This window comes from Melospiza melodia, chromosome 1, assembly GCF_035770615.1.
Source record: "Melospiza melodia melodia isolate bMelMel2 chromosome 1, bMelMel2.pri, whole genome shotgun sequence".
Taxonomy (NCBI): domain Eukaryota; kingdom Metazoa; phylum Chordata; class Aves; order Passeriformes; family Passerellidae; genus Melospiza; species Melospiza melodia.
Window position 1 is genome coordinate 32689857 of NC_086194.1, and position 27506 is coordinate 32717362.

General features: G+C 43.9%; 2 protein-coding genes across 2 annotated transcripts; both read left to right on the forward strand.

Moving 5' to 3' along the window:
• The first annotated feature begins 137 nt into the window (after positions 1-137).
• LOC134416456 (nucleoporin NUP42-like) lies at positions 138-4153 on the forward strand. The gene is made up of 5 exons (XM_063153135.1): positions 138-524; positions 1377-1448; positions 1938-2024; positions 3105-3189; positions 3329-4153. The coding sequence occupies exons 2-5, from the start codon at positions 1434-1436 to the stop codon at positions 3901-3903; spliced, it is 762 nt and encodes a 253-aa protein (XP_063009205.1). The 5' UTR covers positions 138-524; positions 1377-1433; the 3' UTR covers positions 3904-4153.
• A 3335-nt stretch (positions 4154-7488) lies between these two features.
• Positions 7489-14376, forward strand: LOC134416464 (nucleoporin NUP42-like). The gene is made up of 7 exons (XM_063153147.1): positions 7489-7597; positions 8949-9198; positions 9849-9943; positions 10260-10336; positions 12202-12288; positions 13377-13461; positions 13595-14376. The coding sequence occupies exons 1-7, from the start codon at positions 7489-7491 to the stop codon at positions 14203-14205; spliced, it is 1314 nt and encodes a 437-aa protein (XP_063009217.1). The 3' UTR covers positions 14206-14376.
• Positions 14377-27506: the final 13130 nt, after the last annotated feature.

Genomic DNA, 27506 nt, shown 5'->3' on the forward strand with positions numbered 1-27506 from the left:
TCTTCAGAAGTTGCGCATGGTTATTCATCTCTCGTTTAGAAGCACAGAGCTCTGTAAATGCTTCCAGCCCACATGATGGTAAATTTCTTCACACAGCCTCTAAGTCCAGCCTCTCAAGCTTTGGGTGTCATCGACATTGTGTGCTTCTTGCCAGTTCTGGAAAACTATACAAATGACATCTGTCCTGCTCCTGTGCTAGTTTATTCATAGCTGCATTGTAGTTTTGTCGCCTCTCTTCTAACTTGATGATTTTTTCAGGTCTGGTTCTATTAGACTAGTGAGTTAACTTCAAAATTTGGTGCTTGCCTGCCTCTACCTCGCTTGTGCTGTGGATTTTTATTCTGTTTTAGTTCTGAAGTTCCTCCAGCTTCTCCTAAGTAAATCCTGGTTTTTCCAAGTCAGTACTTCTTTGTAGACTTGATCCTCGTTTCCTTCCTCATCCTGACAACTCTGCCTGTACAGACAGGACTAGATGCACTCACGGCCTCCATTGTGGTTCCTGCAGCTCCCTTCTTTATTCAGCAGTAAGTGAAGGGTGTGCGACTTTTTTTGTTTACCCTTGCCTTTTCACTTCTCCTGGCCACGATACGTGTTCCTGGTGTCTCCACTCTTTGATTCCGCACTACTGGAATTCTGAAGGGAACTGTGTGCTTTTTGGACTGGACAGGCTCTTTTATCTGTTTTGCATCCGCTTTTAAAGTCGCGGCCCCCGTTGTCGCCAGGGGTGAATAGTCCCCGGCAGCGCGGGGCGGGCGCGATCGTCCTTCGGCTCTGCGGGGCTCGGGCCCGGCCCCGGCAGGGGCATCTCCGCTCGGCGGGCCCCGCACCCCCGGCGCTCCGTGCCCGAGCGCGGCGGGACCTTGGGCGGCTCCCGCTCCTGCCCCGGTGCCCGCTCCGTGCGGCCGCTGCCGGCGGGAGCCCCGAGCAGAGCGGGCCGGGCCGGGCGGGTCTCGGCTGGGGCTGTCGGGGCAGCCTCTGGTTCGGCACTCCCAGGACTGTGCGCTGGCTGAAGGACTGCGGGATGGGCCGCGGGGCCGCGGGAAAGCGGCCCGGGCATCTCTGCTGCCGGGAGCGGCTGCAGCAGCTGCGTGCTGTTCCCATTCTCTCCGCCCTCGGCGTGGGGCAGCTTCGGAAGGCGAGGCACTAAACGGAGAGCCGAAGGCAGCGCTTGCCTATCTTTATTCGTGCTCGAAGAGCCGGCGTTTGCCAATTCATCTGGGGCGTTTACGCTTCTGGAGTTCTGTAATGAATCCTTCGTGTCTCCCACTGTAACTGTTTCAGGACAAGACAATGTACCAAGTCTTTGTAACTATGGAGGGTGGTTAGAAGTATTAATCTGTTTTCTTAGAAGTTTTTGATTTTTCCTGTCCTTGCAGGCTTTTCAGATGTCTTCTTTGAGAAGAACTGCACCTGGAGTACTATGACAGCAAACTATGATTGAGAAATGTGTAAGCAGTTTAAAAATGATAACTTATGGGGACAGTCTTTGGGATAAGACTTGTTACCAATCTTCAGGTGGCAACTCTTGACTTATCTCCCAACTCTAGGAGATGATCAGAATGCCAAAATATCCTTCAATTCCTGTGCACCAATGAGAATGCCAAAAAAGCAGCTGGTCCATATGGTCTACCATACCATCATCTTTATGCCTGAGATCTCTGGCTCAGAATGTCCAATGTAATATTGCTCTTTATGTGAAGACATAAAAATTTGATATAAGGGCAACAGTAAGAGTATTTAAATGAATCCTGTATTAATAACAAAAAATTCATCTTTTCCCCTTGAAATGGAAGGAAAGCAAAATTCCTCTGTTGGATTAGTGAAGTTTCTTTTCTGATTCTAAATATTTTTGTTGACACACCACTTTTCTTTTTTTTTTATTTTTTAAAGCCTTCCCCAGTAATAAAAATATGCACTTTATTTCTCTCTCTTTTCAGATAGATGCTGATGAACTGTTAGCAGAACAGTGGGAAAATTGGCTGATACAGTGGAAAGCTTTAAATGCAGTAGCCAAAGCAGCATTGGTAGGTGTTCACAAATGGCAACGTATCTGTGCATGATGTCATTTTTAATGAAATAATTTACACAGATGTTTATTATGGCTAAAAAGAGATTTCTGAGATGTGGCAATATGTGCAACCTGGGCATATTCTCAGGACTCCAGAGATCAGTGAATCCCAGGTGCTATTATAAAACCCTTCGGTTAACTGGGGAAAATCATGCATAGGGATTGTTCCATGGTAGCAAGGCAGCAGCTGGATCCCAGCTTTGGAATAGTCTCATTGCAAGCCCCATGACATCTGGCTGTGTACATGACCAGGAAGAGGCCAATCCCCACCACACCTTTTTTTCCCATGTGCTGATGTTGACTTTTCCAAGAGAGGATCAGCAGACTGGACCAGAATTCCCCTCCAGACACCTTAGGATAAATGGAGCATTTGGCCAATGTCAGAATTGAGGGATAAGTGGGAGAGAAGCCTTTGGATACCATTTGAAGACAGAAAGAGTCATTGGTGCTGGGAAGGTGACAAACACTTGTGAATGGAGATGGGTTTGCAGAAGCAAATGCCTGAGTTCAAGCCCACATGAAATAATCAGGGAGGCAGAGGAAGTGGCTCTCTTTGAGTCCAGGCTGCATGAAGTGCAGGGAAGGTTGGGTGATGTGATCCCAGCCCTTGATCTCTTCAGTGCTGAGGGTGGACAAGCAGGATTTGGGCTTTACCACAGGAGACAGTGACAGACACAGATGTGCTGAGGACAGAGAAGAGAGTGAGTCAAAGCTGTGCCCTAAATACAGTCACAGCACAACCTGGAATGGTAAGAGGTGAGAATGAGAGCTCCCAGAAGGGATCAAGTCATGGACTGACAGGCAAAAATCGATCAGTTGTTACAGATTTGCATTTTTGGAGGGTTTTACAGAGAAGAGCAGGTATGGCCTTAGAGCACTGCAAGAACAGGCAGTTGTGAAGAGTGATCACTGTTGATCATGGTTGGAGCTGGGTTCAGTAGGACTGGGCAGCTCTGGGTCTGTTTCAACTAGCTGCTGAGAGAGAATTCCCTGTTTTGGAATCTAGTTTTCATGTATGTCTCTGGAATTTTTTCAGGTCTCTGCTTTCAAGGCCCCAGGCACTCAAGCAGCACCTGCCTTTGGAATGGGAGGACAGCAAACCTCAGGCTTTGGGCTGTCAAGTAAGTTCCCATGCTAAGAGCCAAAACATTTACACATTTTCTGTAGTGTGCTGCTGCTGCTGCATCTTTGAAATTTAGTGGTTGTTTCATATCCCTGGGGTACCAATTCTAATATTTTTTGTCAATTCTCTGCTTGCAGGCTTTCCTGTGAGCAGCAGCAGCAGCAGTACCAGTGCCAGCAATTTCTCCTTTAAAGCCAGTTCCAGCCTCATCAGTCCAGCATCATCTGGGAGCAGCCCTGCTGCTGGGAGCTCTTCTGCTGCTGCAAATCCTCCTGCATTTGGGACAGCATCCTCTCCCAGCACAGCCCAGTCCGTCGGCTTTGGCAGCCCGGCCGCTCCCTCCGCAGCCTCCTTCTCCTTCAAAGCAGCTGCCACAGCCGGTGCCTTTGGGACTTCTGGCTTCTCAGGCTTTGGCAGTGCTTCTGCTGGGAGCTCTGCAAGCAGCCCTGCAGCCTTTGGAGCCTTTGGTGCCACCGTAGCCCCTTCTGGCTCGGCCTCGAGCGGAGCTTTATTTGGGCAGGGCGGCAGTGCCGCTGCCCATCCTGTCACCTCAGCGTCTGCTGCAGCCACCAACGCCAGCCCTGCCTCAGACAAGTTATTCACTCCCAAGAGCGAACTGTCAGCAGAAGAGTGGCAGCAGTTTGAAGCAAAGGAGTTCACAATTGGAAAGATTCCTCTGAAGCCACCACCAGTAGAACTTAAATGCTTTTAACCTTTTCAGTTTATTCTGAAATGTTGTTAATTTTTATTTCCTTTCTCAGTTCTCTTCTGCAGAAACAAATGCACAAGTATAAACTTTTGAACCTTGTATTGGGATGGACTTCTTACATCTGAAAGATGAACTGTTGAAACTAAAATAGAACATTTCCTTCTATATGCTGTCCTGTGAAATTCTGTACAAAGACTATATGAAAAATATGGTGTCAAAAGAAAGAATGTTTCAGTCAAATATTTAAAACCTACTCTTGTATCAATGTATTATCTCCAAATGTACTGTCTGTGGGATGTAGGACTGGCCACAAAAGCTTTTTTCCCCATTGCCCCAACAATTGATATTGTAAATTTTTTGTGAGCCCTTACTGATAGTTATTACTGAATGTGTGCCTTTGCTGTCTGTCTATAATCTGTTGTTTTATTCCCCAACTTTACTGAAACTAGATGATCTGTGAGGGATGCCTGTATAATTTCCTCCAGTCCCCTTCACTAATTATCAAAATCTTCCAGCATCCTAATGTTTACATCTTTAAGTTGACCCTTCCTGTCCACAAATGGCACATGGATTCAGGTCAGAAGGAGGGGCCATTTCAGAGCCCAAAACCCCTGCCTATCCTTTTGACTTCTCTCATACCATTCTCTTCTCATCCACATTAAAAAGGGGTTCAATATAGCCTACATATCCCACTAATTAGGGCTATGAGTCAGCATGATAGTTTCCAAAAGCTGATACATTCCTTCAGGATTCTCTCATTATGAACCAACAGATCATTTCCAATTGAAAAAATCAAAAGTAGTACAAGGAACATGTCCAGAAAAAAATGGCTGATGCTCTGACCCCACTGCTTGTCTGTGCTCTATATTTTGAGCTGTATCCTCTTTATCCATCTCCATCCTGCTGTTTTAGGGGTGTGGAATGAAGGGAAGTAACATTTGCACATAAAACCTCATCCTCTTTTCCAACATCCACTGTAAAATAATATTAATGTGCAGTGACACATTTTCCCCATACTGCAATTTATAAAGTGGCCACTCATGATGACAATATCTCTTCATTTATCTTTAGTCACTGGATCTCCCCTAAACACATTCCAGCTTTTGGAGATGCATCCTAGATGCTATGGGGAAGAATTGGGCATTGGCATGTTCCCATCATTTAATTTAATAACATTCAGGTTATGCAATTCCTTTACCCTTAGGTCCAGACCTTCAGTAGTTACACAACCCCAATCCCCCTGACTAGTTACACTGATAAATATACACCATTTGAAAGAGGAACACTGGTGTACCTGCTGATCCAAGAATTCTATTCCCCTTTTTGCACTTACTTGAGTCTCTCTGCAGCATTGCACCTTGAGACTGGAGAGGATTTGATGGAGTCCATGATCAGCTGGTCAGTACAGGCTGCAGTTCTGTCAACCAATTCTCCATTGCCAGAGGAAGCAAGATGGTCTAGTCAAGGCTTTTGGCCATCCCACCTGGACACCCAGAACTCCCAAGTATGGATTCCACTGGGTGCAAGAAGCAGATTTGCATGCAGAGTAGAGTTCATAGAATATCCTGACTTGGAAGTGACCCACAAGGATCATCAAATCAAACTCCTGGCCTTGCACAGGACCATCCCCAAGAGTCACACCATGTGCCTGAGCCCTGTCAGGTTGGTGCTGTGATGATTTCCCTGGGGAGCTTTCTTAGCACCCAACCAGCCTCCAGGTGAAAAACCTTTTTCTAATACCCCACCTAAACCTTCCCTGACACAACTTCAGGCCATTCCCTCAGGTCCTGTCACTGGTCAGTGGTGAGAAGAGGCCAGTGCCTGCCCCTCTACTGCCTGAGAAGTTGTAGACTGCAACTCATCTCATCTTCTCCAGGCTGAACAAACCAAGTGCCCTCAGCTGGTCCTCATACAGTTTCCCCTCAAGGCCCTTCTTGATCTTCACTGCCCTCCTTTGGATGCTCTCTACCAGCTTTATATCATTCTTCTCCTGAGGTGCTCAAAACTGCCCCAGGATTTGAGATGAAGCCACCCCAGCACAGAGCCAAGCGGGACAATCCCTCCCTTGCCTGGCTGGTGATGCCATGCCTGATGTACAGAGATCTTTGTTACATGGCTGTGCACACGGGCAGTGAATCCCTAAATGTAGCACAGCCTCTGTGTGCCAGCCAGCTACTTTTATACACTTCAGACAGCAACAGCTCAACATCTCCAAGCTATACTGTACCTACAGTGAGAGAACTACAGAAAATGGCCTTAGCCTAAGACAGGGAGATTCAGGTTAGATATTAGAAAAAAGTTTTTCACTGTTAGGGTGGTCAGACATTGGAATAGGTTGCCCAGGGAGGTGGTGGAGTCACTGTTGCAATATGTGGTACAATTTTCCTAAGAAAGGATGTTGTTTAATGCCTGATCTTTATATACTTTCAAACCTAATCAACAAGAAGGAAGATTTAATCCCTGAAAGAGATAGCAGCTGGCAAGCTCTAAATGTGCTCATGTGTTGGAAAAACAAATTATTTGTAGGTAGAATTGCCTTGTTAGGGTTCAGGGCTGGACATGCTTCAGTGATCTCAGCCCTGGGTGAGGTTGACAAAGCTTGGGAAGAAGGAGTTACCACTGATAATGGACACAAAGAATGCAGAATTTACATGCCACAATAGTATTTGTCAGAACCCTCAAGATAAGGAAGAAAAGAATAAAAACAACTCAGCAACTGTGCTGAAACCAGCTCTGACTAGGTAAAAGGTAATTCCAGCAGGGGGATCTGTAACCAGCAGCTCATGGACCACCAACCCAAGAAACCCATGGGCCCACAAGAAGAAAAAGACTGAGCATGAGGACTAATTGACATGAGAAGTGAGAGAACAATTAACCAATAGAAGATAGAATACGAATTAGTAAGAGAGCTGTGTAACTTGTAGCTAATGAAGGCTAATTCCTTTGTTTGCTAAAATGTATAAATACAAAAAGTTTTGATAGTTGGTGTGCTTGATTTGTGGAGTACCATCTAGCACCGGGCTTGTGCAACTGTGAAATAAAGTCTTTCAAATGTGTAATTATTGGCTTCTCACTGGGTAATTAATCCAATTTTTGCAGACAACATCACCATCCCTGGGGGTGTTTAAGCGGTGCCTGGATCTGCCGGGTGATGTGGTTTAGTGGATTGCAGTGGTAGGGATAGGTTGGTGGTTGGTCCGGGTGATCCTAAAGGTCTCTTCCGACCCTGCTGATTCTGTAGCCGTGGGCTATACACCCCTTGGTCTACCCGTAAAGATACAGCGATACAGCACAGAAGCGCTTTACCGCGCAGGCTGTGCGGAGCTTATGTGAGACAGGGCCCGTCACAGCCGAGGGGCGGCTATTTTACTGTGTCCGCGCCTGCAGGTTTGCGCAGCACAAATCAAATCCGCACTTGGCTTTACCAGCAGCTGGTTTCAGCGCTATCCCCAGCTCCGACGGGATGTATGCGCCGGCCTACTCCCGCCTCCCGCCGGCCCTGCCCGAGGCCGAGCCCGGCCCGGCCCCACCCGCGGGCCCGCCCGGCGCCCGCCCGGCGCGTCAGAGCCGCGCGACGGCGGGGCGGCCATGGGCGTCTGCCAGTTCTTCCTGCGCGGCTACTGCCGCTTCGGGGAGCGCTGCTGGAACGAGCACCCCCGCGGCGCCGCCGGCCGCCCCGGGCCGCCCCCGGCCCACGGTACCCGCTCTGCTCCGCGCCGGGACGGGACGGGACGGGACTGGAGGGCGGGGGGACGCGGCGCTGGCCGCCCCGGGCGCTGCTCCGAGCAGAGCGGGCCTGGCGGGTGTCGGCAGCAGCCTCTGGCTCCGCACTCGCCGAGCTGAGCTCTGATGGAGGGTCTGGAGCACAGGTCCTGTCAGGAGCGGCCGAGGGTGCTGGGGGTGTTTAGCCTGGAGAAAAGGAGACTTGGGGGCGACTTACCGCTTTCTACAAGCGCCTGACAGGAGGCTGTGGGCAGGGGGAGGTCGGTCCCTTCTCCCAGCACACCAGGAGACACAGCCGTGAGCTGCACCACGGGAGGGTTGGTTGGGCAGTCACAGAAAGGGTGACCGAACATTGGAATGGACTGCCCAGGGAGGTGGTGCAGTCACTCTCCCTGGAGGTGCTTAAGGAAGGACTGGATGTGGCACTTGTGCCGTGGTCTTGTTGACACGGTGCTGTTTGGTCAGAGGTCTGTTTGGTCAAGGTGATGTTTGGTTGAACTCGATGGTCTCAGAGCTCTTTTCCGACTTAATTGATCTTGTGATTCTGTGGCTGCGGGATGTGCCGCAAGGCAGTGGGAAAACAGCTTGGAAAACTGTTCTCATGAGCAGCGAGCAAGTTTCCAGCAGCTGTACCCAGTGAAGGCTGTTTCCATTCCCATCTGCTCTGGGTATGTGGGAGCTTTGGGAAGGAAAGGGGCATGACAGAGAGCTGGGGGCTGCAGCGATGGCATGGCAGGAACTCACTGCAGGCAGTTGTCCTTATTCCTGCTGGAAGGAGGGTCGGGGTTTGCCTGTAACGACACACACAGGTGTGTCCGAGGTCTCAAAATGAAACTCAGGAGCTCCCTGTGCTGGAGCAGAGCCCCTGCTGGAGCTACAGAGGCAGGAGCCCCTAACATAAACTTACAGTGCATTCAATTCAATCTTTTTCTCCTGGGGTAGTTACTTCATGAAACAACGTAAGCAAAACTGAGCCAGTGTCTTTAGTGCCACGAGTTGTTGGCACAGTGATGTAGTTGAAGGTGTCTCTCTCATTAAGGCACAGGGGCGATGGAACTAGATGACTTTTAAAGGCACCTTCCAACCCAAACTGTTCTTTTTGAGAAGCAGGACTTGAGAACTATCCTGGGTAACTCACTAGTTAAGCTGACTTAATAATGAGGTTAAGTTACTAGGAAAAAACTATGTTTTAATTTCAAACATTTTATTGCCACTCTAAGACTAGTTACAGTTAAATACTTACTTTTTTCTTTGATGTTGATTCATATCTTAATGATTAAAAATTTGTTTGCTTTTTTGTTTGATTTGTTTGTTTTAATTGGCAGGTACTAGCGGAAGAGGAGGAGGATGGGGTGCCTCTAACCAGAGATACAGCAATGTTATCCAGCCATCTTCCTTCAAGTCTGATACGTGGGGTGGCAGCAGAGATCACGGAAGAGGATTCTTTGGCTCCTCTGACTTTGGATCGTCAGGAGGCAGCAGCAGAAATGCAGACTTTTCACAGAACAGGTTCTCTGCCTTAGCCAGCAGTCAGAGTGTTGCTGATGGCTCTAAAGATGAAGAGGAGAGACTTCTGTAAGTTACAGTCCTGTCTTACTGGAAGCATTTAGAATGAGCAGGTTGAAAGCTCACTGAATTCCTAGAGATAATGCAGAGGACAGGATCGTGGGGAGAAAGCTGGGACATGGAAAGAACCAGAGAGAGCATCACTTCATTTGGGTCTCTGGAATGATGCTGGCATGGGGAGGAAGTGATCCTTGTTTGGCACCTGGGCTGGGCAGACAGTCAACTGTGATATTATTAATATGGTGTGGTATTTAAGTTGTGATCAGGAAGATAAGCAAGGAAACAGATTTCAGTGCTTGAAAATCAGAAATCAAAGCCCCTTATACAAATGAATTATTTTACTTTGTTTTTTGTCACTTAAGACAACAAATCTTTCTGCCAACAGCAGAACTATTGGTTTCATAGAGGTGAATGTTACAGTCAGCTACAAGTGACCAGCAGCTGCAGGCAGGTACTGAGAAGCAGCAGTGTGATTTCCCAAAGAAGCAAGGCTTTGGAAACACTTTCCACTACTTTTTTTAAGATTACATTAAGAAAACAATTGGTTTTCATAGTAGCAGGTTTTCAGTTCTGACCAATTGTTTGAATTGGTTGTTACTGGCATTTTTGGTTTGACCATGCAATTTCACCTTCATCTGTGATTTTGGTTTTTTTGTTAGTGAGTGTGTAGTGAAAGACATGGAAATTTGGCAATCTTCTGGACAATGGATATTTTCATGTTACTCACCAATGAAAGAAAAGCCGAATGTCTCAGGTAGGTAAGTTTTCAGTGTTGTGTATTGCTGCTGTTGAGGATGTTTCTGTGACTTGCAACATTGTTGTACCTCTGAGCAACCATTTGCAAGGTGATGATTTGCCTTGTCATACAACAGAAAGTAATATTCGTGGAGGGAAGATTCAGTTTGGACGTTCACACCTCTGACACTCTGTAATGAATGTTTTTTTTGTCTCTGACTATAACTCTCTTAAGAGAGACAATGTATCAAGGTCCATGTCCTCATAACTGTAGAGGGCAGTTGGAAGTATCAGTCTCTTTTCTTGGAGGTTTTTGACTCTTCCTGTCCTTGCAGGCTTTTCAGATGTCTCACCAGAAGAGCTGCGTGTGGAGTATTATGACAGCAGAGCAAACAATATCGTTGGGAATTATGTAAGTATTTATCACATCTTGGCTGGTGTGGACTCTCTTTGGACAGGACTTGTTGCTGTTCTTCAGGTGGCAACTCTTGATTCATTTATCTCCCACTCTAGGAAATTATCAGAATACCAAAATATTTTTCAATTCCTGTGCATCAGAGTGAATGCAATAATAGACACTCCTTGACTGAATCTTGTCCCTGCTCCTGTGTGTTATTTGTAGAAGTTACTTGAATCCTGTCTCAAAAGTTTAATGCCTTATACACTATTAGGCAGTTTGATTGTTATAGGTGGTTATTTGGTGCTTTAAATAGAACTTGTCCTTGTTCTTTTACATACCTTTGTTGCAGGGAATTAATGATGAAAATAGCAGCTACTTATTTTCTAGAAACAGATATGTATATACTCATTTGGAAGTAAGGCATATGTTTTTATATAAAACATCTCGCAGTGTGTATATATCATTCCTCCCTTGTAGTCCTGTCAATACCAAGGAAGCTAACAGTTTATTGTTGTGCCAGGAAAGAAATTAGGCTGTTGGACAGATGCAAGTAATTCAAATTAATTCAAACTACATTGCACTCTTTCCTAATCTGGGTTCTGTGTTACAGAAGGAATTGCTCTTGTCACCATTCTTGCTTCATAGGTTTAGATTTACCAGAATCACATTTTTAGAGACAGGAGACCCATATTTTTTAAAAATTTCAATTAAAATAATAATAAACAACAAATAATAAACAATCTGCTCTCCGTGGCTATTTAAATAAATAAATAAATAAATAAATAGTGATCTCATCAAAGCAGTAAATGCAAGCTTTTCTAACTCTCAGTGTATAGGTGATAACTGTATGAAACAGTTCTCTTACAAGATGTTTAGGTACAGCATGTCTTTTCCGTGTTTCTGTTCTTAAACTGGGTCAAAATCTGAATTTTCCAGTTTGTTATACAGGAGCAGATACCAAGCAACATGATCTTCCAGCATGTGACTAGACACAAAAGAATTATTGATGTTTGTGGTACAAGACTCTTTTGAAAAATGAAGGAATTTGTCTACAGAAAGATTACTCACTCAATTTTTGCAGGCATTTGTGACACTAGGTGTTTTACTTGTCTAGGTTTTAGAGAAAATTCAATTAGGCCAGGCATCAAATTAGGTGTGTTGCTAAACTTAAGTATAAATGTAGGAAGTACACATTTGGAATTTCTGAAAGGTTGTTTGAAGACTTGTTAGGTTTTGGCTTAGTAGTAAATCACAGTTATCAAGACACAGATACCATTTATTGCTGCACTGTTCTGTGCAGTTGTCTGATGGATCACACTCAGGGGGTTGATTTAAATTAGGGAAGGTAATTTCATCAAAAGTGACTATTTTAGGATGATACAATGGAACTGTTCTGAGTTACAGTGGTTTGAAATTAGGTGGGGTTTTTTCCAAAAATGTGGAAGAAGCTAAGGTAAATCTTAGGACTTCAGCCTAGCGAGTGAGTGCATAAGTGGAAAGGCGAGATTGTAGAGTCTGTTCTCATATATATAAAACTTACATATCTTGTTTTGTTTCTTTCCCCCCCCCCCCCAGCATCTAATTCAGAAAAAAATAGAACTTGGATTTGAAAAGTCCCAGAACTTGTCTGAATGTTACTCCTATGTAAAGTAAAAGGGTTGGTTTAAGGACAATAGTAAGAGAGTTTAAAAGAATTCTCTGTTAAAAACAAAGACATCAGCTCCTCACGTTGAAGTTCCAGGAAAGAAAATATCTTATTGGGTTACTGAAATTTCTTTTCTAATTCTAGATATCTTTTTTTTCCTTCAGTTGCCAGATGACACTTTTGTTTTTAAGCCTTAAATAATAAAACCATGCTTTTATTTCCCCCTTTTCAGATAGATGCTGTTCAAAAGTTAGCACTACAATGGAAAAATCGGCTGCTTCAGTTGAAAGGTTTAAATGCATCCACAAAAGCATCTTTGGTAAGTATTCACAAATGGCATCATGTCTCTGTGCATGATGTCATTTTTAATGAAGTAATTTACACAGATGTTTATTGTGGCTAAAAAGAGATTTCTGAGATGTGGCAATTGTGATGTGCAACCTGGGCGTATTCTCAGGACTCCAGAAATCAGTGAATCCCAGGTGCTATTATAAAGCCCTTCAGTTAACTGGGGAAAAACGTCCATAGGGATGGTTCCATGGTAGCAAGGCAGCAGCTGGATCCCAGCTTTGGAATACTCTCATTGCAAGCCCCCTGACATCTGGCTGTGTACATGACCAGGAAGAGGCCAATCCCCACCACACCTTTTTTTCCCATGTGCTGATGTTGACTTTTCCAAGAGAGGATCAGCAGACTGGACCAGAATTCCCCTCCAGACACCTTAGGATAAATGGAGCATTTGGCCAATGTCAGAATTGAGGGATAAGTGGGAGAGAAGCCTTTGGATACCATTTGAAGACAGAAAGAGTCATTGGTGCTGGGAAGGTGACAAACACTTGTAAATGGAGATGGGTTTGCAGAAGCAAATGCCTGAGTTCAAGCCCACATGAAATAATCAGGGAGGCGGAGGAAGTGGCTCTCTTTGAGTGCAGGCTGCATGAAGTGCAGGGAACGTTGGGTGATGTGATCCCAGCCCTTGATCTCTTCAGTGCTGAGGGTGGACAAGCAGGATTTGGGCTTTACCACAGGAGACAGTGACAGACACAGATGTGCTGAGGACAGAGAAGAGAGTGAGTCAAAGCTGTGCCCTAAATACAGTCACAGAGCACAACCTGGAATGGTAAGAGGTGAGAATGAGAGCTCCCAGAAGGGATCAAGTCATGGACTGACAGGCAAAAATCAATCAGTTGTTACAGGTTTGCATTTCTGGAGGGTTTTACAGAGAAGAGCAGGTGTGGCCTTAGAGCACTGCAAGAACAGGCAGTTGTGAGGAATGATCACTGTCCAGCATGGTTGGAGCTGGGTTCAGTAGGACTGGGCAGCTCTGGGTCTGTTTCAACTAGCTACTGAGAGAGAATTCCCTGTTTTGGAATCTAGTTTTCATGTATGTCTCTGGAATTTTTTCAGGTCTCTGCTTTCAAGGCCCCAGGCACTCAAGCAGCACCTGCCTTTGGAATGGGAGGACAGCAAACCTCAGGCTTTGGGCTGTCCAGTAAGTTCCTATGCTAAGAGCCAAAACATTTACACATTTTCTGTAGTGTGCTGCTGCATCTTTGAAATTTAGTGGTTGTTTAGTATCCCTGGGGTACCAATTCTAATATTTTTTGTCAATTCTCTGCTTGCAGGCTTTCCTGTGAGCAGCAGCAGCAGCAGTACCAGTGCCAGCAATTTCTCCTTTAAAGCCAGTTCCAGCCTCATCAGTCCAGCATCATCTGGGAGCAGCCCTGCTGCTGGGAGCTCTTCTGCTGCTGCAAATCCTCCTGCGTTTGGGACAGCATCCTCTCCCAGCACAGCCCAGTCCGTCGGCTTTGGCAGCCCGGCCGCTCCCTCCGCAGCCTCCTTCTCCTTCAAAGCAGCTGCCACAGCCGGTGCCTTTGGGACTTCTGGCTTCTCAGGCTTTGGCAGTGCTTCTGCTGGGAGCTCTGCAAGCAGCCCTGCAGCCTTTGGAGCCTTTGGTGCCACCGTAGCCCCTTCTGGCTCGCCCTCGAGCGGAGCTTTATTTGGGCAGGGCGGCAGTGCCGCTGCCCATCCTGTCACCTCAGCGTCTGCTGCAGCCACCAACGCCAGCCCTGCCTCAGACAAGTTATTCACTCCCAAGAGCGAACTGTCAGCAGAAGAGTGGCAACAGTTTGAAGCAAAGGAGTTCACAATTGGAAAGATTCCTCTGAAGCCACCACCAGTAGAACTTTTAAATGCTTTTGACCTTTTAAGTTTATTCAGAAGTAATATGTTTTGAAATGAAATAAAATGTCACTTTTAACGTTTCATTTCTCAAGTCTCCTGCAGGAATAAAATTACAAGTATAAACGTGTGGACTTTGTATTTTATAGTTTATTGGTTATTTTGGGACAGGCTTTTTACACCTGAGAAATGAACGGTTGAAAATAAAATGGAGTATTTCTTTCTATTTGTTGTCCTGTGAAATTCTGGGGAAACACTGTTTAGAAAAAGGTTCTAAACAGTCTAAAGTTCAAAAGAAACAGTACTTCATTCAAGTATTCACAGCCTACTGTGAATGGAACCCTAGAAAGACACATGCAGTTACAGTGCTTGTTATTGGACACCCTTTTCTTACACCTCTTTGAATTGTTTGTGCAGTGTTGGAGGGCTGTGTGTCAAGAGAGAGGGATGGCTCTGTGTGGTCTGTGCCACACTACACTTTTCTGTCCCCTGGGAGCCAGTTCCTGTGCCAGTTGACACAACTCAGCTGTTGCTAGTAGTATTCCCTGAGGTCACCAAGCCTGCAGGATTGTCATATGCAGCCCTGAAAGCATTCATCCTGCAGAAGGAGCTTATGGGTTGTTATTTTGGTGCTTCTTAGATGAAACTTTGCAAGTAGAAGCAAAACTGCCTTTCTGATGAAAGGAACAATGGTGAATTATGGCATTTTGTTGTCACTTGATGGGTGCATATACTAATGTTACTTCTGCTGAAGTCATGATGTTAAGGGATCAGTTTTGTTGCCAAGATGCTCTAAAGCAGGAGTCAGGAGTCTTCCAGAGGATATCCTGGATTCAGGGAAGGAGAGCATTTGCTCTTGACAAGGCCCTCCCCTTAGTAGTCTATAATTACCAGACCTCATCTTTAAGAGGAAAGCAAAAGTTTACTTCAGGATACACATAACTAAACCAGTGGTTTCTTTAACACTTGTAGATAACATTTCTACATAAAACTTCACCTGTGTTGTGTGTCCCACCACAGGTCCATCAGAGACTGGCTTGCTAAAAGAGTGGGAATGACTGGAACAGCATCTGGAATGGCAGGCTGGGGGCAGACACTGCAGCCTCCATGGAGATCCAGGTTCCTCAGTGTGTGCTCAGTGCAGGTGTAGCAGATATTGCAGGAGTTGCATATCTCAGCAGCCCATTGCTGCTAAACTGCTCTAGGAGCTTTTCAGGCTTAAAAGCGAGCATGTGCTGTTTTAAATGGAAGTATTTTGCTTTAAAAAAGAATAAAATTGTAAGGCCATAAAAATCTGGATATTCTCCTGCACACACCCAAACAGTATTGGCTAGATGTTCAAACATCCTTCTAACACATGGAGACCTGGAGGAAGAAAGGAATTTTTAAGTGTTAGGTCATATTGCCATTAATAAACAAAGATTAGGTGAGGTATTCCTAATTCTGATGACAAAACATAAAAATGTTTGATCAAACATGGTTTTTAAAATCATCTCCTCACCTTTAAATTTTTAAAAAAATTACTGTTACAGAGGTACTAGGATTCGGTGTTTTCACAAATGGGCTTCTGAAAAGATGGCAGGGAGCAGTGTGATGTGACTTACCTGGCAAAAGGCAAGCTGGATGTTTGGCTGCAGAAGTAGGGATAAGGATAGAACAGAAGAGAAGGGAATAATATTACTCTAGGGGGCTCACTAAACTGCAGAAATTAGGCAACAATTTATTAGACCAAAGAAATCTATCCCAATATTTTCTCTGTGTTTCTTTTTTCTTTTTTTTTTCTGTTATTCCTTTTCTGCTTTTGGTATACTTTGTATCAAAATTAGCACAAAGGAGGCTAAATAATACCTTCTATTAACTACAATTCTTTAATTTTTTAACTTATCCTTTTTGCAACTGTGTTTGTTTGTTTGGTATATGGCTGCTCCCCAGAAAGTGATAATATCATGGTCTGGCATATGAAAACATATATAGGGTGGCAGCAAACTCACAGATGTCACTTACTGTATTTTGATTTAGAACAGGAAACATGAGGTGGGTGTCCAAGCAAAGATGTGTAACGTCCCCTGATTAGCTGAAAATCTTGGTTTGTGAAACAGCCTGGAACATTCAAGCTCCATGTGATATTTTCAAGTACTTCCCTTACTTTGAAATAACAGGATTTATGAGTCACTGAAATTCCTGCAGTGTGGTGCAAACAACTAATTTGAAGAATGAAGTTTTGGTTTTCAAGATATCCTGGATTAATCCCCAGACAGCAGCACTTGAGGCTGGCTGTATGCAGGAGAAAAACTCTCTGCTGCCCCAGCTGAGGAAGCAACCCAGCATCTAACAAATGGAATTTTCTCTGCCCTTTTCCCTCACATACTGGCAGCATTGGCAGATCTCAACATGTGATTTAGCATCTAAGAAGGAAAAGAAAAGAAACCTGGGAACCTCAGAAAGCATTACAAACAATTAGGTCTTAAAAATGAAAGATCACAGTAGCCCCATGCGCTGTAGTTTCACAATGTGCAGCAGCAAGTGGCAGGGTAGCCTTACACTGAATGAGGGAAGATGGACTGCAAATAATCAGCTGAGTGGATTTGAGCCTCAGAGAACAAGCTAAGGGCACCCACAACAATAAATTAACAACCAGAGGGCTGAGGAAAGAAGAGCTTTCATAAATGTGCCTGGGGAGGGAAAGGAATATGAAAATCCTATTAATACAGGAACACTGAATTGAGATTGATAAGACTGAAATGGTGGAAATCTATTTAAAAAGTACTCGAAATGAGGGATGGTTGAAAATCAATAAGGATGTCATGCAGTAGCTGATGAAAACAAGTAAGAAAATATTTGTGAAATGTGAGCTTACTGCAGCATAGTGGAAGTACAGATAATTTGCTGTACAGGTCAGCAAGGGAATCAGATAATGGACTTGCTCCAGTTTTGGTAAGCGATATCACTCAGATTAGTGGCAGAGCACCAGGGATTTGCTAGCAGACTGAGGAAAAAATAAACCTCAGTGAGCAAAGGTATTTCATTTGTTGACAGTTACAAATAATTTGAGGAGATTGCAAAGACAGATCAACTGGCTTTTAGTAAGGCATTTGATACAAGCATTTAGGAGGTTTCAGAGGTTTATGTGACCATGATTAGGGTTAGTGATTAATCAGAAACATCTATGAGTGAATGCTTTTGTTTCTACTCCAGTTCCCATGTCCTAATGTAGAAGATAGAGAGAGATTTACCTGAGCAACAGTGGAGGAAAAAACCACAAATTCTATTTAGACAACTTGTCTAAATTGATATCAATTTAAGTAGCTATCTAATTATATTTGACCCAATATAAGCCTAATGGAAGCTGAAGGAAAAGACTGGACTACTAGTGTTCAGAGAGTGGGAGCAACCTGTGGAGTAGGAAGGTGCTGACAGTGAGCAGGATCTGAAGCCATGCTGGTTCAGATCAGGAAAATGCAGTTTGAGCTGCAGGAATCTCCTATAGCTACAGTAATGCTGAGCTTAGCTCTGAGCCTGCAGCTGCCAGAGAGCTGCAAGATGAGTAGAAGGAGATTCAGAGTGCAAGTAAAGACATTGGAAATGAGAATTTAGGAGGGAACTTGAGAGCTGAATATTTACTGCTTGGTGAAAGCAGAGGCTGCAACATGCAATGACGTCTTTTTGAAAGGGTGCCCTCTCAGGAAGGAGGAAACAGGACTTCCCTAGTAACCAGAATATTGTGCTACTTTCACAGACTTGTCTTAGACAGAAAGTTTCCCACCTGGAAAAGTCCTGTTCTACACCTCTGTTAAGTTTTTGGTTGGCCAAGCCAACCAAAACATGAGAACCAAGTCCCTGCTTGTCAGGACTAACAGCACATGTCCTCAGGGATGCAGCAGTCAGCACAAGTAGATTTTATCAGTTCCTTTGAACCAAAATACAGCAACACTTTCACAGAGAGTGACAGAGTTGCAACACTGAGCATTTGGGGCAGGGAGCTCTATGTGCCTGTCACCTCTCCTGGGAATGATTCAGGGTGCTGGCCATAAAGAGACAACTTCACTGAGTTTAAAGAGGCAGGTTAACTCTCTAACCCTGGGAGTGAATATGCCTCTTGGTCTTGAAACTCTCACTTGCAATTTCCTGGTTCCCCTGTTAAGAACAGCTAAGTAAAAAGCCACAGTTGTTCTTAGCAGCTTAGCCTTAGGGAATGTGCTTATTTAATCTCCAACACCCTTGCAAATTTCCAGTATCGCACAACAGGTTCCTTGGTGGGACTGACTTCCCTTGCGAAAAAAACCAAGTCCAGATCTTAAAATGGAGGGAAGAAGAGCAAGCAGAACAAGACTTAAATGTCAGTAGGCTGATGCACATTTTTGTTCAGGTACATGGATTGCTTTGTCTTTCCTCCACAGCCAGTAGGATTTGTTCTTACCATGTACATGAGGGAGGGACATAAGAAACAAGTTCTATGCCTTCCCCCTTCCAGCAAGCAGCTCTGTTACATTGCTAATTGCATGGCAGTCATCAGAAATGCAATCTGGTGGTTTTAAAGTACCTGCAGCAATTATATCCTGTTCCACCTGAATTTCTATTTTGTTGTGGCAGTAAGTTCTTAGCAAATTAAATGCATTCTGGGTAACATCAAGGAAGAACATTCTGTTCTTCAATGGAGCCTTATCTTTGCAAGTCACATGAAATATTCCCATTGCATATGCCCTACAAACTAACTAGTTCTAATTATACCAAATAAACCAACCCTCCTGTGTGAATCAAACAAGCAACATTTGCATGTGTGCATGTAAAACCATGTCACTTCACATTTAAGAGGAGACTGAGATACAGTTTTGATCTCTGAGAACTTTTCCATCAGAGAAAAGGCTGCCCAATGCTGTGGTGGTTTTCTGACCAGCATCTCTGCATCTCTGGCTTGTGATGCACTTCAGTATTAAAGTACTCTTTATAGGCACATGAAACTTTGTTATTACAGTTTACTTGTGCAAGTGTGGCTTCTCTTGAAGTATCTGCAATGATTAAATAGAACTAAAAGAATATAAAACTGAAATAAAAGTGTATAACCATGGGTTGCATTAAAAAAAAAAAATAAAATAAAAGGCTGTTATCACTTACTGTTCCTGTATGATAAATAGACAGTAGATGAGGTGAAGAAGAACCCTCTGTACAGGATACATGAACTCTTTGGGGCAGAAGAGAGCCTTCAGCATTCTCCCATAGCCTTGTTCAGGAGCTCCCATGGGCTGGGGGCCAACAGGCCCTTGCAAAGTGAAGCACTGCTTGAACTTCACCCCAGGAGCTTGGCAGAGCCTAAAAGAGAGCCCCAGCCTGCAGGCAGACCTGCCTGACTTGAGATAAGGCCTTTTCAAATTTTACTGCAGATCCTTCTGCCTGGAGTCTGCTTCAGACATCTCTGACTCTGTCTAACCTACCTGACTTGCTGGAGACTGATTTCTTTACTCCTGTGATGGTGTTCACAGGGGTCTTAGGATGAGGGAAGAGACGAGGATTTGACTCCATGTTTCAGAAGGCTTGATTTATTATTTTATGATATAGATGATATTAAAACTATACTAAAAGAATAGAAAAAAGGATTTCATCAGAAGGCTAGCTAAGAATAGAAAAGGAATGATCACAAAGGCTTGTGACTGACTGAGACAGTCCGGACAGCTGGATTGTGATTGGCCATTAATTATAAGCAACCACATGAAGCCAATCACAGATCCACCTGTTGCATTCCACAGCAGCAGATAATCAATGTTTACATTTTTTTCCTGAGGTCTCTCAGCTTCCCAGGAGAAAAAATCATAAGGAAAGGATTTTTCAGAAAATATCATGGCTACATACTCCCTGCCCCATGTACCTCCCAATCTTCCAAGCTCTTGCCCAAAGTCCCCTGCATCTGCACACATGGAGTAGTGACTTCCTCAGCCTCCCTGTGCAGGTTTAGCAGAGGGAAATGGCCACCAGGAACCCTCCTCTCCACACCTCTCTGCCTCTACCTGAGCCTGCATGGGAACTCCCATGATATTGGGGCAGGGTGCTCATGAGCTGAGACATCTCCAAGCCAGCCCGAGCACCCAGGCAGGGCTGGACATCACCCTGGGTGCTGATACAGCTCCAGCACGACCTGCCTTTCCTGCTGGTGCTGTTTCAAGGTTCTGTCCCATCAGTGCCCTTTGCTCACATATTCAAACTCCCTATCACATGGCATTTCTAGCAAAATGAGTCCCACTTAGCCTCTGATCATGCTCTATAACCACTGGTGAACTCCTCCTGCCTGTTCTTCCCACACAGCTGTCTCTGCCTGCACTTACTACACCTAGAAATTCAGGGGTGCTAAAGCTCCCCCCTGACCCTGGCAGGACAATGCTTCTGCTTCTCCAGGCACTTGTCTGAAACACATCTAAAGGTTTCTTTCCTCCCAAAGAACACTGATGCAGTGATGCACCTTCCTTCTGGCTTGTGCTCTAGTCCCCCACGCCTTCAGTGCCCTGGGGACAGAGGGGGCACCACGTTTTGTCATCCATCAGGTGTACAGCCTGGGAAAGGAGGAGACACCTCTGGGCTCCACACAGGGATGACTGTAGTCTGTCTGCAAACAGCTGCTTAATTGTTTGTGTCTGATAACAATCAAATTAACTTTCTCCTATTTTTCCCTTCTGTGCGTCACTGTACAGAAGATGAGGAAAAGACAGGAGAAAAAAGGCATAAAATACTCAGGCAAATTTGCTGAAATTCATTATACTGTCAGGGAAAAAAACCCAGACACTCTAACTTTGGGTTATATGGCTGAAACACAAGCCCATCCTCCTTTTCACAGCAAAGCTTCTGAGCAGCACCTATCAAAGAGCACACATGATACAAGTAATACAAGTAACCTAAGTCAGTTCTTGCAGAAGGAAATACATTTGGTTGCCAGTAATAAGTCCATACTGAAGTAACCAAGGTATGTTGGACACTTGATGACAGGCTGTTGAAAAAAACCAAGGATCTCTCTCTGACCTTTTCTTATGTATTTATCTGCCTTGTTTTGGAAAAATATTGGATAACATTAAAGATACTAGCAGAGTGTCTCAATACTACAGACAGCATTGAAGAACAAACAAATAAATGCACAAAAAACTCGTGATCACAGCTGAAAGAAACTGGTTCTGGCAGCAAACTTCTACTTAAGTGGTCACTGAACAGATTCCATCCTTACGATGATCTATTTTGAGAAGGTTTATTCTTCCAACAATAACAGAAACAGTCACGAACAGAGGGAGTCCTATAAAGTAACTAAAGAGTACATGAGAACAATATGTGATTTTTTTGTTGTTGTTTTAAAAAATCTGTTAGAGTGTGTGTGATTGAAATTTATAGCTGTGCATCCAAAATAATTTACTTAGAAGTCTGTAGCTATTGCAGTACTTGGTGTAGAGGAAGAGGAAATAAATTGCATTTTCCAGCATTCCCACCTCTGATGCTGGGCCTGTGATGATTCACACAGCCCTGGAGGTCAGCCAGGGGACTCAGAAGCCACAAAGCCCAGTGCACACTGTGCACCTCCTGTGCTCTGCTCAGCTCTCACAGGCCCTCAGTGTGGACTCGTCCTTAGAGAAGATGCCCCAGGCTTGTGGTGCTGGCTGTTATCCATCTGAAAAATTCCCCATGATCACAGGACTCCCAAATACCAGTTTTAGTCTCTGACATAGAGCATGGGAGCCAGCAAAGTGCTGAGCTCCAATGCATTATGCTTTCTGATTTATATCCAAATTACTCAATTTTAGCAGGTTTCCTAAAAAAATTACATGGTTTTGATCATTCCATCTGATCCTCTGTCTGTCCCTCTGCACCAGTCTTTTTTTTAACCCCACAACAAATTTTCAGGAAATTAATTTTCAAAGATGACCATATTCTCATAGCTATAGTAAGAATTGGCAAGGAAGGGAAAGCAGGCTGAGCTCAGCTGCTATGAATGCTGTTAGCAACTGGCTGGCTGATCAGCACACACAGAAATCTGGAATCTAGAGCAGTTTACCAGACTTTTGCCTCAATGGGGTACTAAAGAGGACAAAGGGCACCAAACTGTAGGAAACTAGGTTTCATACACACATTCTGTGGCTCAAAACCATCTTGTTTCAAGTATCAAAGCAAGATTCTTCCATGTTCAAACATGAAGTTAACCAAGGAACAAGGCGCTGTGTAAGTTCAGATGCAAAAGAACCAAAGCTCATGACTTCACCATGGGAACTGCCAACTTGCTTCCAGTTTCATACTTAATGGAAATCAATGAAATTATCCATGATCCAAGAGTTTTGCAGATGGACCTCGAGTGCCCTCTCCCAGGATTCCTAGGATCCTGCCATTGTAGAAGTTTCCAGCCTCCCAGAGCTTAGGAGAAAAACAGGATCATTGCAGAAGAGCTTCTCTGATGGAACAGAAACCATGAATGATCTTTCACTTAAATGAAACTGGAATAACAATCTGATTAAAATGATTAAAATAAAACAATTGTTATTAATTTTTTTCCCTTCTGATCAGTTTCTAGAAATAGTAGTGCACTAACCCATTAGTGTATCACTAACCTTTTATCCTGTCATATGACACAATATATTAATTTGCTTGCTCTTTCATTTGGCAGAGAATGGCATTTCTGCCAAAGCACAAGAAGTTTTTCAAGACATTTCACATATCTTGATTATTTTGAAAAAACTGCTGGCTCAGTTCAGTTGAGGAAATTTGCATATTCATTAATCTTCTAATCTTAAATGTAACTTACTCTATAAGACTTAAGGTACAGGAGAGTGGGATTGTGACTGAACAAATCCAGACAATAAGAGGTGTTTTTCCCTCACACACAGCAGGCTGAAGAAGCCCCAAGAGTCTCTGTTCAAACTGGAGAGAGTTGTCCATGCATCAGTATATGGAGCCTCCTTTACTCCAGAGGGCAACCATGGCCCCCTGAAAACATCCAAAACATTCAAGGCAATCCAAGTGTGAGTAAGAATATTTAAACTCACCAGTAAACTGAAGCTTGGGCAGACTCCAGAGCATGGCTCAGATGGGCTTTTCACAGGAAACACCACTGAACAGTAATCACAAGTCCTCTAGCACGATGCAGCTTCTGCCTGTTTATATTCCATCATCTCCTGATAGGGATTTAGTTGTCATACAAGGCTTGACAGAACTTTTGAAACAGTCAGGCAAGACTTCACCCATTCAAGTGTAAGAGAAAGCAAAGAGCACAAATCTGCACGAAGGCAGATCAAGCCTTCATCCCTCTTGCATCACTCCTGGAATACCTTCACTGCCAGGGACAGAACCTTCTTCCTGCCTGCTTCAGCTGTGGCCCATTATAGCCTGAGAGGGTAAAAGAGAGGAAGCAGGTGTTGAGAAGTCCCTTACAATGATAATGAGAAAAGGATGACACTGGAAGTTTGCTTGGGTCCCCAGCAGGGAGTGGATTGCATCTCTGTGCACCTTTTTCTCTGTGTCCTGGCTCCCCAAAGTTTTGGTATTGCCCTACCCATACACAAAGGGTGTAACTACACTGCCCGTTCTCATTCTCTGCTGCCACCCTCTCCCTGCGCCAGGTGCTGATATTGGTGAAACTGGAACTCACCAGGAGTCCCTGCTGATCCTGTGGCTACCACAACAGCTTGGGTTAATACAGGAGCACCCTTTGCTCACAGTTAATGAATCAGACAGGTAATAGGAAAGTGCTAGGTCGGGTTGCATTTGTGCAGGACACCACAGCTGGGCGGAGGAAGGCTGGCTGAGCCAAGGCTGTACTGCAGAACCAAAAGAGCACATGAAATGCTCCTGCAGTTCTGTGCTTGGCTGCCTGGATGGTCATTACATGGTCATGAAATGCTTAGCACAAAGCAGTGATACCTGATTATGCCTGCTAAATACTGCTCTGGTTCCAGCACTAAGTGGCTCTATTAGCAAGTTCGTTTTGCCAGTTCTTAATTGCAGTGAAACTTGGGAAGATAAAAACATCAAAGGAATCCTTTTAGCTAACCAGATAAGTCTTGTCTTTATTCCCATGACCTTTTAAAATTTCTCACCCTATTCAATTTGAAAACCTGCTGTAGGCTGTTAGAATTTAAATTAATATGTGCTTATTTGGAGACTTTAAAGGTAAATGAAAGGTTACATATACTGGACAAAATTGCTTCTTTTTAATGGTTTGCAGGTACATAAGAAATAGAATTAAATAGCCTTCTGGTTGCCCAAATTGTCCATTATAATCCCCCTGGCCAGTAATTTTTTAACTGAATTTTAAAGCTCTCACTAAAGATTGTGATGTATCTTGAAGATGTATCTGCCTGCTCTCAGCCCTATCTCTACAAATTATTATTAGCAAAAAACCTGTGTCCACCAACTTTCTCTACAAACTTCTGCAAAAGCATTAAAGGACTGACTTAAACACCAAAGGAGCTGGGATTCAAAAAGGAACTTAACCAAGGGGACTGAAAGGCTCTAAACTGAGGCCTAGCAAGAGAACCCATCCAACAAGAATGCAATGAGTAAAGATGGAGTGTCTTTTAAGCTCTCTGCTTTGTTTTAGTCCATATTTGCTCTTATTTAAATAATGAATAGTTCTCATTTATGTTCTAACCAGAATTAACTCCTAAGAGCCAAAGCCTTTCTTATCATGGGTACTTGTTTTAACTAAAGTAATCTCAAACCTCTGGATGACTTGGTGGTCCCCACCCAACAAGAAATCACCTTTCCTCTTTTGTAAATAACCTGAAACTTTTCTTTTCAATTTAAAAATAGTATCCATTACAAATACATTTTGTGAGAGAGTTCTGCACAATTGAAAACACATGCAAAGCATTCAAATACCACAAGAATGAAAACTATAAAACATGCTGTAGATCAATACAAGATAGAGTTTGCACATCCCTCTGCTTTCAGTGCAGAGTTGTGATGAAGAGTTAGCTCTGTAATGTGAGCAAAAATTTCAAGGAGGTTGCCTTTTCTGGAGCTTTGGATTTCTATCTGCATGAACAGACTATGTTGAAGTTTTCCAACAAATGTCACCTGAAGTCCAAAGCATGTCACAATGGAACAGCTTAAATGTCCTCCCTGTGCCTTCCAGCACAATCAAATAATGTCCTTAAGCCCTACTATGTTTGACTTCAAAAATTTCATAATGCTCCTTAACTTTTATTTAAAGTTGCTGTAGCTCTAAAAGTCTTGAAGACCTGGCACAAAATCCTTAATTAAATGCTTTGTGATTTTCACACAGTTTTCTACACAATTTAGCTAGCCAGAAACATTTTAGCTGCTTAAACAAAGGAGGAGGTGTCAGTGTGAGATCAATCCCAGGCAGAGATTGTATTAGCTCCTGGAAAGACCATGCTGGCTTATCCAGAGGGAAGGGGAGCTGGTTCATGATGCTTGGGTGGGCTGCTGAACATCCACAAAAGTTGAACTGATAAAAGAATTGCTCAGTGAAGAATTATTTATAACTTGATTTTCCTTGGCCTCTATGTCTTAGCGAAACCTGATTTTTCTTTTTTTTTATTTCTCATTCTACAACACACCATTTGATTACTAGTTTTTCTTGCCAAAAGTTCTTTTGCATTATGTAATAATAGAAGAAGTAGGTACTCTAAAATGTAGCAGAACAAACAATTTGTAACTAAGAGATCAAATAATATCTATTTCCATTTCATAATTTTGTTATTAATTCATAAAAACTTATGTTTTGCCTTCATCCAAATACCACTCACTATAACAGCAGCATGAAAGTCAATAAATACATACTGAATAGTCTATATATATAGAATATATATAGTTAATATATAGAGGTTTGCATGTACAACCCATTTTCCTCCACTTATGCTTCTCTTTTCTTTACTTTCTTTTCTTTGGGTCTATTCCGTTTTTTACACTTTGATGCCAGACACAGCACAGGACTAAATTCAGACTATTCATATTGGATACAATAACCTTTACTGAGAGGAATGGCAACAACCACACATTGGATCTGAATTTTTTTAATAACTTTTTTCACCTTTTTAAATTATTTTAATAATTTCTGTCCATGAGCAGCAGAGCTCACATTTGCAGTGTGAACCATTTGCAGTGGAGCCTCCTGTGCTGGGCACCAAGAGCTCTCCCTTCCTCCCATAGCCCTGCATGCAGCAATGCTCTGAGCAACCAGCTGCAATTAAGCAGCGTGGCTGAGGAAAGATTTGTGAAGCTATTTTGTTCTTTTTGGGGAGACAGCTAAAATTATAGACCTAAGAAGCAGATTTTTCTATTACAGGATGCACACACATTTTCTGTAATGATTTTAATCATGTTATACAGTGTTTCCCATGCTGGGCCTATAGCTCTGGTGACCAGTGCAGTCTCCATGCTAGACAGATTTTGCTCTTAGTATTTCACTTAAGCCAGGGATTGCAAGTAGGCTGCTGTATTAAATCAATTTTTTGGTTCTCACAGGGGAACACAGTAAAGCCATGTTAGATTTTCCAGTACTGGCAAAGAAAGCTGAAATAAAATAACCATATTCCAATGCAGATTTCAAACAGAACCAGTGCAAATTTACTGCTCCTATCGCAGAGAATATGAATAAAGGATATCGGTGTTCATTTAAGATGAACTCAGAAGATTAACTCCTATACATTTAATATATTTCCCTGCCCACATGTGATCAGAACTTTTAAAGATGGTTATGTAGTGCATTTGGGAGCAGGGCATTAAAAATACACGTTTGTCCCAGTCAAGCAGCAGTTCCTGCTGGATCCCCTCCAGCTGTGGGGCAGGGTGGTAACCCCTGATTTGGGGCTGCAGGAGCCTGGGCATCCTCCCCTGCCCTGCCAGCAGAACACCAGGGGCTGATGCTGCCACCTGACCCTCTGCAGCAGCTGGAGATGAGGCAGGGTGGTGATGGATGAGTGGGAAGGGGCAGATAATGGCAGAGCCAGGCTGCTCCTCCTGTGCCTCCCTGGTCAGCCCATGGCCTGGCAAGCTGGGGCCACGCTGAGCAAACGGCAGCAGGCAAACTTGGGAAACCCAACCCAACCCAACCCAACCCAACCCAACCCAACCCAACCCAACCCAACCCAAAGCCTGCACGAGCTCTTCCCCTCTATTCCCCGCCAGGCCCCAGTGAGTCCCCCTCAATGCTGTCAGCTACAGAAGGTGGATCCAGGTGGATTTCAGTCCTAAGGTGATGGCAACACCTCCCCGGGAGTACAACAGCTCCACTTGCTCAGTTTGCCTCCCTTTTGTGCCATAAATATTAGTGCCTAAGTGGGGCATTTAGATAGAAGGCTGGTTGCTTTGTAATATATTTATCTTTTTTCTCCTCCCTCCATTGCCTGTATATTCACTGCTTGCTCTAGCCTC